The following is a 13,698-nucleotide window of genomic DNA, read 5'->3' on the forward strand; positions in this document are numbered from 1 at the left end:
ATTGGAAAAGGCATTCACGAGCATCTGGGGGGCCTTCATGGCGTGTGACTGGTGCAGCTGCGCAAGCATTTGATTATAATGAATAGAGAAAACTAATAATGGGGCCACTGACTCATCTCTGTCATTGATTAGTCAAGGGAGACCCCTGAAACAAAGTGATCAATGGCCCCAGTGCCCCAGCTGCCTGTCTGATCAGTGTATTCATCTACTGAGGCAGCTGTTGTCTATATTTATTCTCACTAGTGACTCAATTATCCTGAAGATCAAACTAGGAGAAAAAAAGGAGAGATGCTGAAAAGATAAAATTCTCTGTGGTCTGCTGAGGACAGACCAGTATATCAGATTCCACTAATTACAGTCATAATACAATAATCTACCCAAAATGCTCTGCTGACAAAGATCGCAGACATCATGTGATGTCTAATGGTGCCTGACTGTATGAGCTTGATTTATTAATTTGGCTTGTTGGCATCACTGCAAGTAAAAAGGACATCAGTCAATAATGTGGCAACTAACTGGAGGCTGTGTTGCTGTAACTATAGTGAGGTTAAACAGTGAACATGCACAAATGTACAAATACAAACTATTTAAAAGGGACACTGATTTTTTTTATATTGTTAGAAGATTATATGACCAGAGGCACCCTTATCTCCCCGGTGTGATCATTATATTCATCTGCACAGTATCCTCATTAACGTTCGGCTCATCACAGTCATGTTTAAGCAGAATCCTGACAACACATTTTTCCACTGACGTCACTCCATGTCCTTGTGAAGCAATTTCTCGTATCCTTGATGATTATAATGCAGAAAGGGGAACAGAAATCATTTCGAAAGTCTTGGAGATGATTCTATGAAAGTTCGTCCCGCCCCCCCCCCCCCCTCAAAAAAAAAAAAGAAGGGAGCGAGGGCGCTCCCAGCCTCCCAAGTCGGAGTCAGGACACAAACTTTACGCACAAGTTTCCTTTAGGAGCACAGCAGCGCTGCACAGACGCAAGGTAGGCAACATGATTTTCGTGGATAGAAACAATCAGTGTCAATGCAGGACATGATATTTGGAGCATTTTGGTTTCCACTGGAGAACATGTGAACATAGAGGGAGAAATATTTAGGCTACAGCCGCTCTGTGATCAATACCGTCCTGTTTTAAAGAGTTGAGAGGTGATTTCTTGTTGCCTGCTGCTCCTGGTTTTATCACGGCACGACGCTTGGAATAAAGCTTTAATTGTGTTATGCTTTATTTAATGCGTGCCTTTACGACTGTGAAGTCCAAATTTTGGAGTCGGCTCTGAGTCTTGTTCAAAACGCTGCAACAGTTGCAAGACCGTTGATCACAAATGCTGCTCAATGTGACAGCGAGTGTGTGCTTTTAAATACTTTTACGCAAAGTTGTCCGTCTCTTATTCACCTGTCATTGAAATGTTAAGTTATTGACGTTCGCTCGTGAGTCAGAAGATTCCTGGGGAAAGTGTTTGCGCGTGCGTACGTGCGTGCCCAAGCGGTTTACAGCGAGCATAAAGGATAAAGGTCAGTTTTTGGGTTACTACTGGGATGACAAGATACACATTGACTGTTTGAAATGCTTTGTGGGACATTCCCCGCACTGATAGCTGAACAAACAACCCCAGACCACTTTTCACTCACAGGAAACAGCTCTTTATGGTCTTTGAAGTTACAGCTAGATGGGTTTTATTCTCCATCCATCAGATTTCCTCATCATCAAGTGGCCCCTATACCCCCCTTTCACTCTCTGGATTTAGAGTTTTGGTGCTTTTAGGGCTGCGTTCAGCACACCATGGCAGAGGGCCATATGTGAAATGATTTTGTACCCACAGCACACAAAGACATCATTGAGTGAACAGAGCTGCAGAGCAGTTTGTGTTGTTCTGTGGTTTTGCCTGAGTTATGAAGGAAGACACAGCAACAGATGTTTATTGTGATGACCCTGAGATCATTGTGAAGGCTTCTAGCTTTTGTTTTTCATTATCTTCATGTATATGCACTGCATTTTTTTGCTCAGCACATAGGCAGGAATTGGATTGCACAGTCAGGCAGATGCACTTGAAATAACCACATTCGTGCATGTCTTTCTATTTTCTCAAAAGATCAGGGGTTGCAGGTCGTACCTAAGTACTTGTGTGTTGCAGCAGGAGCTCAATACTTCCAAGGACACAAGTAGAGGCTGTTTCTGTTGGAGAAAAGTAATCTGTAAACACCTTCTATGCTTTGCTTTGTGTAGCTGCTCCTCCTCTTTTGGTGGAAATCTATTCCAAGGACATGTAGTTTGGGAAAAATGTGATAACAAAATAGGCTGTGGAAACTAAGAGCTCCGCTGAAAATTGGTTCGAAACATTTCAGCAGGAAATGTCTGGAGACAAGTTTGTCATGCAGACGCGATTTGGAGTTAATCTCTAATTCTGAACCAGACTTTTGTCACATAAGTCTCTTGCAACTGGCACAAAAGCAAGCGGCGTGGAATAACAGGAAAAGCAAAATAGAAAACACCTGGTTTTCAATGTGCTCACTGATTTGAAATCACATCACTTGCTCAGAGGATCAAGCCTGTGACATTGTGACTTAGTGCTGCCACTCTGTCTCTGTACAGTATGAATGAAGAAAAGCTCCAGAAATCTCATCAAATCCATTCATCTTTACTTCATATGACTGTATTCATTACAATATATCATATTTTCTTATGACAGCTCTTCTGCTGGTTTGTGCAGTATCAGCTCTGTGTTATCCCTGAAAGAGTTCATGTTCCACCAGCTATTATAGCCAGAAAAATGAACAATGGACTCAAATGACTGTACAGTATTTGCATAACATCCCCACCACATTCCAGGGAAGCAACACATTTTATGAGAATACACTGACATATGCTGCAAATAGATAACTCAGACAAGCAGTTCTCAATGCAGTTAGCACACTGTTTTTGCAAGACAAACTCTAACATTGTCATAGAAGGGAGGTTTGTTATTTCAGTTGCCGATTTTGTTGAGTTATTTTCATACATATTTCCCTCAGTCAATCTTACCTTTGGCCAAATTTCCACATTCAATCAAATATAAACCACAGCTTTCATCCCCTGTGGTGCCAAAAAGAGTAGGCGTGGAAAAAATGTATATTTGGCAGGAGGCCAAATTAAAGCAGACAGGTTATTAAGTGAAAACATGTGTTTTTGATACTAGCCGTGAAAACAAACCAAAAATAATGGGATACTGATTGTTATCGAGCTGAATACCAGACTACTTGAACATGTCATTAACCACTGTTTACTCTCACAGGCTAAAGGACACAAGAGTCTTTCTCATCTGGGATAAGATCTAGCCTGAAGAGACGCTTTTTCTTTGAAGAACTGACTTACAATTTTATTTTTTTGTACTTTTTTAAATGCAAAATGAACATTCAGAGCGCAACGTTGTTTTTAAGTTGGATGTTTCTGTGCATGGACATGTGTCTAAGCCAGAAAGACTGCACAGGCGTGGACTGTCCTGATCTGCAGAACTGCATTGAGTCAGTTTTAAAGAAGGGCGCCTGCTGTCCCACCTGTGTACAAAAGGGCTGCACCTGTGAGGGTTACCAGTACTACGACTGCGTCCAAGCAGGCTTCCAGAAAGGGAAAGTCCCAGAGAGGGAATCTTACTTTGTGGATTTCGGAAGCACTGAATGCTCCTGTCCCGAGGGAGGTGGCAAGATAAGCTGTCATTTTATTCCATGCCCCGAGATTTCCCCCAACTGCATTGATAGTTCACAACCTGCAGACGGTTGTCCAATATGCAGACGAATTGGCTGTACCCACGGCACCAAGAAGTACGAGGCGGGGCACTCATTTCAGATGGACCGGTGTCAGGTTTGCCACTGTCCAAATGATGGTGGAAAGTTAATGTGTTCACCTATTCCAGGCTGTGACCTTCGCAGTTCCAACAATCCCGTGTGGGTTACCACCACTGAGAACAACAGCCCTTTGAGAGACATTAGCAGCCGTCCTGACAGCCGACAAACAAGTCCTGTGGAACCATTTTCCAAGCTGGCACTGGGGAACACTCTACCACTGTATAAGCCGGACCCACCCAGTTTTGGCACAGGGGATTATGACTACACACTGGCAGGGCCGACGTCTTCCACTATCCAAGATCTGGCCCAACCACTGGAATCTACTACAGTACCACCAGTTTACCCAGAGTCAAGCTCCACTTCCTTCAGTTCCCATGATGACAGGAGACATGAGCTGAGGGAGACACAAAAAAGCTCTGATTCAGTGAGCAGTGAGGCTGAGGTCACACAGGACACGGATCCAACCACCACAGGGCTTCAGAGCGAAACATCAACATCGTTGACAACAACCACACAAGGAGTGACCACAGAGAACCAGCTGCAACAGGAAGTTAGTGAAAGGACCATTAGACATAACAATGACAGACACAGAGTGGCACAGGACACTTTAAAAGACACCGCCCGTGCAAACAAGGAGGCCAAGCGCTCTGACCGTCACAAACATAGTCAAGGCACTCACACAGGGAGTCATGGCAGCCCCCATTCTGCTGGCCGAAAGGAGCAGGAAAAGGTGTCTGCAGAGTATAGGCAGCCGCTCGGTGAAGAGGAGCAGGTCTTGCATCCCACAACAGAGTTCAGTCCCACCAGCAGAACTCCAATCAGGATGAGGGAGGATGGACAGCAAAGACAATCCCAAACCCTCAACAACTACCAGGATGCGAGGGGAGACTCTGAAGGTACGTTAGTTTTTAAAGTAATCTTTTATGCTCAACAGTATCTTTACTTTTCCTGTAAGGTGATTGAAAGCAGTTGAATTGAAAAGAAACCTGAAACTTTTTTTCACATCATCCAATGCCCACATCAAAACACATCACAGTCTGATGATTTATAGTCTAGTAATGACAATGTTAAGCCACTCTATCTCAAAAGACATCTTCCTTTTCCTTCTCTCACATCCTGTCTTTTGAAGAGGAATTCACAATCGCTCTTTTGGAGCTGGCGGCGGTCCAGGAAAAACAATTGTTCATGGAAAGTCTGTTTTCTCTGGATAGCATTTATCTACCTTACTCAGGAGAGAAAAGCACTATACTTAGCATATGCTCATTTTCATGCATTCACGTTGAGAGAATACTATATTTATTTCTCTAGAGGTTTGTAAGTAGCGAGTAATACTCAGCCTGGCACCATATTACATGGTTATGTTTCTAATATATCTAATAAATCCCTTAAGAGCTGCTGGAATTGCAATTTCTCTACCTACTTTGCTCTGCTGAGAGCTCCGGGGTTTGTGCATCCTGCCTGTGTCCTTCATGTGATTATCAGCATGTTCTCAAACGCATCAGCCCCCCTTCAGGGCATATAGGCCAATCTACTGCAGGCAGCAGGAGGGAAAGTAGATGATGAAGTGATTACAAGGATGTCTAAAAGATGAATTCAATTGCTCTGGAAATATGAGAAAAATATCTTTTTTTGGAAATATGATGTTAGGTTATATTGATACAATAGATTTAAAACATTTGCTCTGTAATCTTAATCTCAATCAACACTATTTAATAATCAAAATTTGAATTGCTTTATCTTTAAAAGAGCTGAATGCGACATTCAAAACATTGATATAGCAGCAAAGCACGATTTGCTACTTAAAGATGTAGTGGAGTAATGGCGGCCAGAGCAGATAATGAAGCCAAGCTCTCACGTTGTGGTAGCTGTGACAACCGCGTGTGCATGCTGGCATGTGAGTCCCTGTGACTGTGTCCCTGCACTGCCCTTATACCAGAGATGTATTAAGAGACCTGGATACAGCATTGAAGATGGACCCCTGTTCATTCAAAGCTGCTCAGTGGCACATGAAGCCAAAAAAGCCCTATTTGTGCAGTTTGAAATTACCCTGATCTTTCACATAATGGGGCCCATTGAGCAGGCGCGCTAGAGACATACAGCAGCTGATCACAGCCGGGTGCATCTGAGTGGCTAATTTCCATTAGCCAAAAGGTTAACTTCTGGTTTAGCAATCCGCTAACCTGAATGAGGATGAAATGATTTATCTTGTGGCTCTTCTGGACTTTCGAAATGTTTTCCGACTGAATTAATCAAATCATGATAGTAAAATAAGTCATTTTGCAGGGGGCTGTGAATCTCACTGTCCACTGATCTACAGACATCTCTTTCCCAGTGTAAGTCTATGGGAAAACGTCTTTTTGGGCCCCATGGCATCACGTGATGGACCCGGGGGGTGTAGTTCCACTTTTGACCACTATGTAAAATTGGCTTCAAAGCCCTGTGCACTTCCTGGAGGCCTGGCTCACATGGCCACTGATATCTGGACCCAATATTTTATTTTCTAGGATGGCGAAGGGATTGCTGATTGGCTAGTACCTATGCCTTTATTGGCTGGGTTGGTTAGCTTAAGGCATGAGGAGTGAGATTGGTTAGGGTAAGAATATCAGGATAAGCCAATCTGTGGCGGAACAAGGCAGAGTACAGTGGGTCATGCCTTCACCATCCTAGGAGAAAAAAATGTGCTATTTGAGTGGCGTTGTCATGTGAACGTAGCATCCACGCGACTCTGCCTTATTCTGCCTCTGATTAGCTTACTATGACATTCTTACCCTAACCCTAACCAGCCTCACTCTTCTTGCCTAAACCTAATCAACCTAATAAATGGAAGCAACAAGTCCTAGCCACTCAGAGGGAGAGTAGGGCGAGTCATGTTTTGGCCATACTGAAAAAAGGCCTCTGGTTTCCCAATTAAGCTGTATGAAAATAATGGACATAGCTGCTGTGGTCGACCATTGGTTTGTGGAACGTTTTGAAGCCTTAAGTGTGGCATTTCTGCCGTCACCATCTTGGTTTTTTGGAACCAGAGGTGACTATAATTGACCAAGAGGCTGGCGCTGTGGAGGAGCGAGGGGTGGACCTGCCTGAGAACCTTAGGTCACTATCTGCAGACAGCTTGTTACTCAAAGCAGCCCGCCCTTACTTATGCATAACTTTAAGCTTTAATGAAATGTAAACAAGTGAGTTATATAAAATGTCACCCTCTGTACAGTTGTCATGAACACAGAAATTAGCTACAGAGACCAAAACCATTTTTGTACCAGGCTGTAAACATGTTTATTTATGCTGTAGAACTGAGCATTTTAACATGGGAGTCTATGAGAAGTGACTCACATTGGAGCCAGCTTCAAGTGGGCATTAGAGGAACTACAGTTTTTGGCACTTCCATGTTCATTTTCAGCCTGGAGGTTGCCACTTGGTTTCAGCCCAGTTACCAATATTAGCTTTGTCAGCACTACTGCCATTGTTCGTAGTGTTTAATACATTAACACCATTAGCTGCTAGATGTCTGCTCAGCCACTTCCATGTTGAGAGCTGCCCCAGACTCTGAAAGACTACAGCTCCTTTAATTAATCAGATTTTATGCAGTTCCATATGTGTTAACGATTAATAAACTTCCAGCCAAGGAAAACCTAATTACATCATAATTCCCTGTACTTTACGGCTTTATGGCACAGAGTAGTCTCACTATATTATTAGATGTCCCTATGAAGTAAGTGAACTAAATTATGAAGTAGTGAAATTTATAAGCCATGCCACTTCATCCCCACTCCAGTGACTGAAGCACTAGGGAAATTGGTTCAGGATTCTGAGAACTCTGTCATATTATTGGTGTTTTGTCCAGCAAACTGCAGTCTGGAGGTGTGCATTAACCTACTTTACAACACTATGATTTTTGTTGAGACCTGCCAGGGCTTTTCTTTCCATCAGCACCTGGCCTCCATAGGTATGTATAGTATATGCCGAGTGCATCTGTGAGGTGCTTCTGTGGGAGTGAACTCCAGATGTATACTTGTCAAGTTCTTTAACCAGCATAAAGTTGGGGAGTATAGGTTAGAAGTTGTTGTTAAAGAGGACTACAGGCTCGGGTCAAGTCTGGGTAAAATGTGAAACTGTGTGTGAAGCTTTTGTGAGCCAATAAAGAAACTCTTTTATTTGTTCAGGGGAAAAAACAGATATTTGCTTTGACAGATTTTCCACAACGTCCATAAGTGCATTAGGATGAAGTCCAGCATTTCAATTGTGAATTATAGCTTCACGGAAGAGAGTTTGACTTGAAAGTCAAACTCGGGATGTGTTTTCCCCCTGGGATCAGAAGCTGAAACTGGTCTGGCTACTCGATTGAATGACGCTGTGAAGGTTCACTGGTGAAGGTTATTGGACTAAGGGAAGATTTCCAGAGTGGTGACGTGTTAAAACACAGACAGGGAAAAAAAACAGCTGATAAGAGCCATGACTAATCTCTGTTATCAATGCCATTAGCAGAAGATGCCAAAGTTATTTGGAGAGGAAAAGACATGAATAACAAATAACACAACCATTTTTCTTGAAACATAAATGGGCTGCCTTTGCAGAGGAACACAGCCCAAGATAAATGGTTTTTTTTTCTTCAAGTCAATAACTCCAGCTCATTTGCCCTCTCTCTTTCCAAGCAGACGCAGTCTGTGCTCAGAAGGGGGATGGGATTTGTTCAGGCTTTCTGATGCTGGGCTGGACCTGGTATAGGATTTCTTGGGGGGGTTGTACCTGTGAGCGGCATAATACCCATGTGATGAATGAGACCACTGTTGTGGCTTGATTGCCAGACGCTACTCACCGCTCCCTCATGAGCCGGTGTGATTACCCGTCTCCCGTGAGGCTGCTGGTTTCCCAATCTTCCCAGTAATCACCTCATCTGAAGCACACCTCCACACATTCTGCTCTCAGTAACTTCCCACTTTACCAAGCACAGACCATAATATTGAACTAAACTAGAAAAAATGTTAGACATGGATAAACTGATGAAACCGAAGCACAAAAATCATCTGAGGTGAAGTGGAATAACCGAAGAAGTGCTTGTTTTCTATCAGCAGCACTGATAGCAACATGCTGCATATGGGAGTGGGTTGAGCAGATGTGTAATTTTCCTTAGGATGAAAAAGAGGGCGAATTCCACAGCTGGTCATGTGAGAGTTCATTCCTACTGTACCACTACTGTGGACATCAGTCTGAAGAGGATAGCTCACTCTGCTTAATCTAGGGTGCCTTCCAGGTCATTTCCAGGAATTTTGGCGAATCTCCCTTCCACAACATGTCCTTACTGAAAAACCGCCTGATCCACATGTCACCCGTGCTTATAAATAACAAAAACATCTGCTCCAAATGCAGAAAACCCACTCATAAAAGAGACCCGCTGTCTAAGTAGAGAGTGATTGGTGATAAATTGTAACACAAAAACACATCTGCCTCTTTCTGTCATTAACATGCAAAGTGCAGCTGTATACAGATGTTTTTAGACTTACAATACAAGCAGTCAAGTTTTCTCTGTTTAATATGAAACATAGTTATCCTGTTATATCAAATAATATGTTCATATTCATGCTAATCTTGACCTTCCCTAAAATAGGTAATTTCGCCGGGGTTTTGAAGCTCAAAATACATATCCACTGATTTACACATGTCTCTTTCCCATTGTAAGTCTATGGGAAAAAGTCTTTTTGGGCCCCATGACATCACGTGATGGACCTGGAGGGTGTAGTTCCACTTTTGACCACTATGCAAAATTGGCTTCATAGCCCTGTGCACTTCCTTTGGGCTGGGCTCATACAGCCACTGATACTGGGAGCCGATTTTTTATTTCCTAGGTTGGTGAAGGTATGGCCTGTCCTACTCTCCCTCTGATTGGTTAGTACCTGTGCCTCTGTTGGTTGGGTTGGTTAGCTTTAGGCATGAGGAGTGAGATTAGTTAGGGTTAGGGTAAGAATATCAGGATAAGCCATTCTGAGGCAGAACAAGGCAGAGTAGAGTGGGTCATGCCTTCACCATTCTTAATCTCGACCTTCCCTGAAGCTACAAATAATTTTTCTTGAGCCTCCCTGAGTAACTGGGGAAAAATACATTACTATCCCACCACCATAAATAACCATATTTTTCTTATAGTCACACCAAATGTAGGTACTATTGGAGCCAATGTAGTTAAAGAGTACAGTGGGTCGTGCCTTCACCGTCCTAGGTGAAAACTTGCTATTGGAATGGCGTTGTCGTGTGAACGTAGCACCCACCCTACTCTTTCTGTGATTGGCTTACTGTGACATTCTTACCCTAACCCTAACCAGTCTCACTCCTCTTGCCTAAACCTAACCAGCCAATGAAGGCAATGAGTACTAGCCAATCAGAAGTAGAGTAGGGTCAGTCAGGGCTTTGCCATTCTAAGAAACAAATTGGCCCTTGGTTCCCCCCATAGATAATATGCAAACAATGGACATAGCTGCTGTGGTCACCCGTTGGTTTGTGGACCATTCTGAAACCTTGAGTGTGGCATTTCTGCCGTCACCATCTTGGTTTTTTTGGACCCAGAAGTGACCATAATTGAGCCAGAGGTTGGTGCTGTTTAAGGAGTGAGGGATGGATGTGACTGAGAACCTGAGGACACTATCACTTAAAGCTGGCATGCCCTTAATTATGCGTAACTTTAAGCCTTAATAAAATGTAAATAAGTGAGTTAAAGAAATGTCACCCCTTGTATAGTTGTCATGAACACAGAAATTAGCCCAAGCAACTAAAACCATTTCTTGTACCACACTGTAAACATGTTTATTTCTGCTGTAAAGTTAAGCATGTTAACATGGGAGTCTAAAGGAAGTGACTCAAATATCCTCCCCAAGGCCAACACAGAAAACACAAGTCCCTAATGATAGTAAAATAATTAAAAAATATTAATTATAAAATTATTTGACAAGCCTCCCCTATTGTTCACCACATCCTCCACCTTCATTAATAAAGACCAGTCTCTAATGGGACTTGTGAAAATCAGCCAATTAGGTAATAATATTCCTCAGGCTTATTTTTGTCCATCAGGTCCAAAATCAGGATTTGGATGGATTTCCTCTCTGGCAAGGAAAGAGCAGATTTCCTGTGTTCTGCTGTGTGAACACACCTTGGAATATATAAGGCATAATAAGGCAATGGGAAACAGGTTCACATTACAGGACTGTGGAGAGTATTTGGTCAGAGGCGTGCGGTCGAATACACTTAACCAATTGAATATGCAAAAAGAATCTCTAAAGCTGATGTTGCCTAGCAAGGACTTTGCAAAACATGCAGGCTTTGGTGTGTCAAGGACATGTGTGGCATCTTTGGGAAACACAAGCTTTAAGTCGCAGTAATTCAATGTACCATTAGTAATAAATCCAAAGCAGCGTGCATGTTTCATTCGGGTTATCTAACCACAAGGAGGTGTAATTGGATTGGAGGTTACTGTGTAGAACCATCAAAGACTGAGGCAAGCCCTCAGGGCTCGCATCAACTAACCTTAACCCCGATTAAGACTACAAAAAGATGGATTACATGGATGCTGGCTCACAGTCTCGGGGAGATTAAGACATAAGTTGTCAATAATTGAATCCTGAATTGGCCGTTTTGGAAATTAAGTCATAGTGACAGCAGGAGAGCCCTCCCTGTTATGTCACATCCAGCTGTTTTTGGACAGTGATTATGTGTTTCAAAAGACACGATATGTCTGCAAGTACTCATGCTGAAGGTGAGAAGTGTGTCACTCCCTCCTGAGCTCAACAGGGGCCTGTAAGCTTACATACACACACACAAACGCGGACATGCTCTTAAGCCTTAAGCATCAATCATCTGACATGTACAATGAGAACATGAGTTTGTGTGTCATGGACCTCTGGCATGTGCTGCTGTTGACATTGCTGGCCATGTTCTCTACAGCCCACCTGTATTGTAAATCACTGCCAAGTCCACAAAGAAAAAGACATATGAGCCTTGATTAGTGGCGGCGCACTGCCATATGACGCCTCCAGACGTGTTGAGAGTTGCCCTTTTTGGTTGTTATTCTAGCTCCATATTTTCAAAGGGTGTGATGTCACCGGTTTTGGATTTGGACAACGGCAAGCATCTGGTGTTAATGTTAGTTTAATAGAAAGAGATAATGACAGGCCTGGAACAGGGAGATGCTCCTCAGCCACCTTTCAAGTGTGTATTTTAGATCTCCATTGTGAAAACGCAATAAATCAACTTCGCTAATTATTGCACAGCTGAATGGAACAAGTTGCGATACAGTCTTAATTAGAAGGTCTGTCAAAGAGGCAGGAAGAGACCTGGTTAGGCTTGGATAGAGCTCGGCTGAAATAGTTCGTCATTGTTTTCAGCCCCAGTAGTTATTTTGGTGAAACACAGTCTCCCTCCAAAGTCATTTCATCCACTAAATCCTGTGTAAACATGAACTGTATGTATTTTAACTCTGTATACATTCCACATTCTGGATGGACACATGGAGCAAATTTGTGCAATGCTCATGATGGGTGAACAGATTCCTCCTGGAGAAAATGAAAAGGAGGCAAAAGAAGGAGGATGAACAATTATGCCCTCTGTCTTTTAATGTACATTCAGACATGTTCAAAGGGACTTGTTTAACTGCTGGCACAGATACTGTAGCTATGTATCAAAGAGCCATTGTGCCTTTCAAGGTTTTGGATTTTCAACTTTCTAAACCTTTAAATTATGCACAGTGCAGCGGTCACTTGCTCTATTCGGAATAGTTGCTTTGGTCTTATTATGGATAGGTAAGGCAAGGAGAGGTTTTTCAACAAAAATAAAGCGGATGTCGAAGTAGAAATGCGAGAATGACCTTGGGCTCTCTCAGATGTCTGTGCTGAGCTTCATGCTATTTAGAATTGCAATAAGGTTTTTGCTTGATCTCTCCTCTGTGTGACCTACACCCTCATTTAAGGTTTATGTTGGAGCAGACCATGGTATGAGATACCAATTAAAGCCTTTAGAAGATTGTTCACATCCGTTTTAGCCACGATAGTGTGGCTCTAGGGATGGCAACGTCAGTCTGTCCGTGCCTGTCGATCAGTCAGCCCACCACTTTTATCTAGACTGAAATATCTCGGTAAATATATGGTAGATTTCCATTAAATTTTGAACAGATGTTCATGATTTCCTACTGACCTTGGTGATCCCCTGACCTTCTCTCGCGTGCTACCAGAAGGTTTTCATTTGTTGTTTTGGTGAACTGTCTTGACAAATATTGGATGGACCTGAGGTGCCACTTGTTGCTATGCAACCAGTAGTTTTTCGACAAGTTGTCATCCCTAACCTGACAAATGCTCTCCTAGCAGTCTCCTAGTAGTGTAATAAATGGAAGCTGTTGAAAGTGAAAGTATTGAGAGTACCTTGAACAACACTGATCTCTTGCAATCATCACACCACTTCTTTACATACAGCAAACGAACAAAAATATACTACGAACGACAGCAGCACTCAGGGAGCCTGATTGAGCCTAGGAAACGGTTTACTGTTGCCTTTAAAAATTGGTTGGAGTTGTGCGAAGTTTGCATCGTGTTTAGTTAGAAAGAAGTGTGATACCTAGACATGCTGTAAATGAGCGGATTTTTTCAGTTTGTCCCATTGAAGATGTGCTAACCTGCTTCGTGCATCAGGGAGCAGGCGAAGCAACTTGTCTTTTGCTTAAAAAGCTGCTCGCCCAAGTTGGTTCAAAGTATGGGCATGATGGGACAATCATCATGCCAATCAGTCAAAGTTTTTTTAGCCCTGAATATCACCTCCTCCAAGCTGGATGTGTTGCGAACAAGCAAGTAAGCAACCAACAGATTGTTTCAGTGTTTCCCAGTGAAGATGTCCTAAC

At 42.8% G+C, this 13,698-nt stretch overlaps 1 protein-coding gene across 2 annotated transcripts in view; it reads left to right on the forward strand.

Moving 5' to 3' along the window:
- Nucleotides 1-872: 872 nt before the first annotated feature.
- The window catches only part of fbln2 (fibulin 2), a 34,865-nt gene continuing 22,039 nt past the window's right edge, over nucleotides 873-13,698 (forward strand). For both annotated transcript variants that reach the window (XM_033629565.2, XM_033629566.2), the window contains exons 1-2: nucleotides 873-997; nucleotides 3,284-4,729. In XM_033629565.2, the coding sequence (XP_033485456.2) occupies nucleotides 3,397-4,729 (1,333 nt within the window). In that variant the 5' untranslated portion in view covers nucleotides 873-997; nucleotides 3,284-3,396. The remainder of the gene's footprint in view (nucleotides 998-3,283; nucleotides 4,730-13,698) is intronic.

This window comes from Epinephelus lanceolatus, chromosome 8, assembly GCF_041903045.1.
Source record: "Epinephelus lanceolatus isolate andai-2023 chromosome 8, ASM4190304v1, whole genome shotgun sequence".
In the NCBI taxonomy this organism is placed as follows: Eukaryota; Metazoa; Chordata; class Actinopteri; order Perciformes; family Serranidae; genus Epinephelus; species Epinephelus lanceolatus.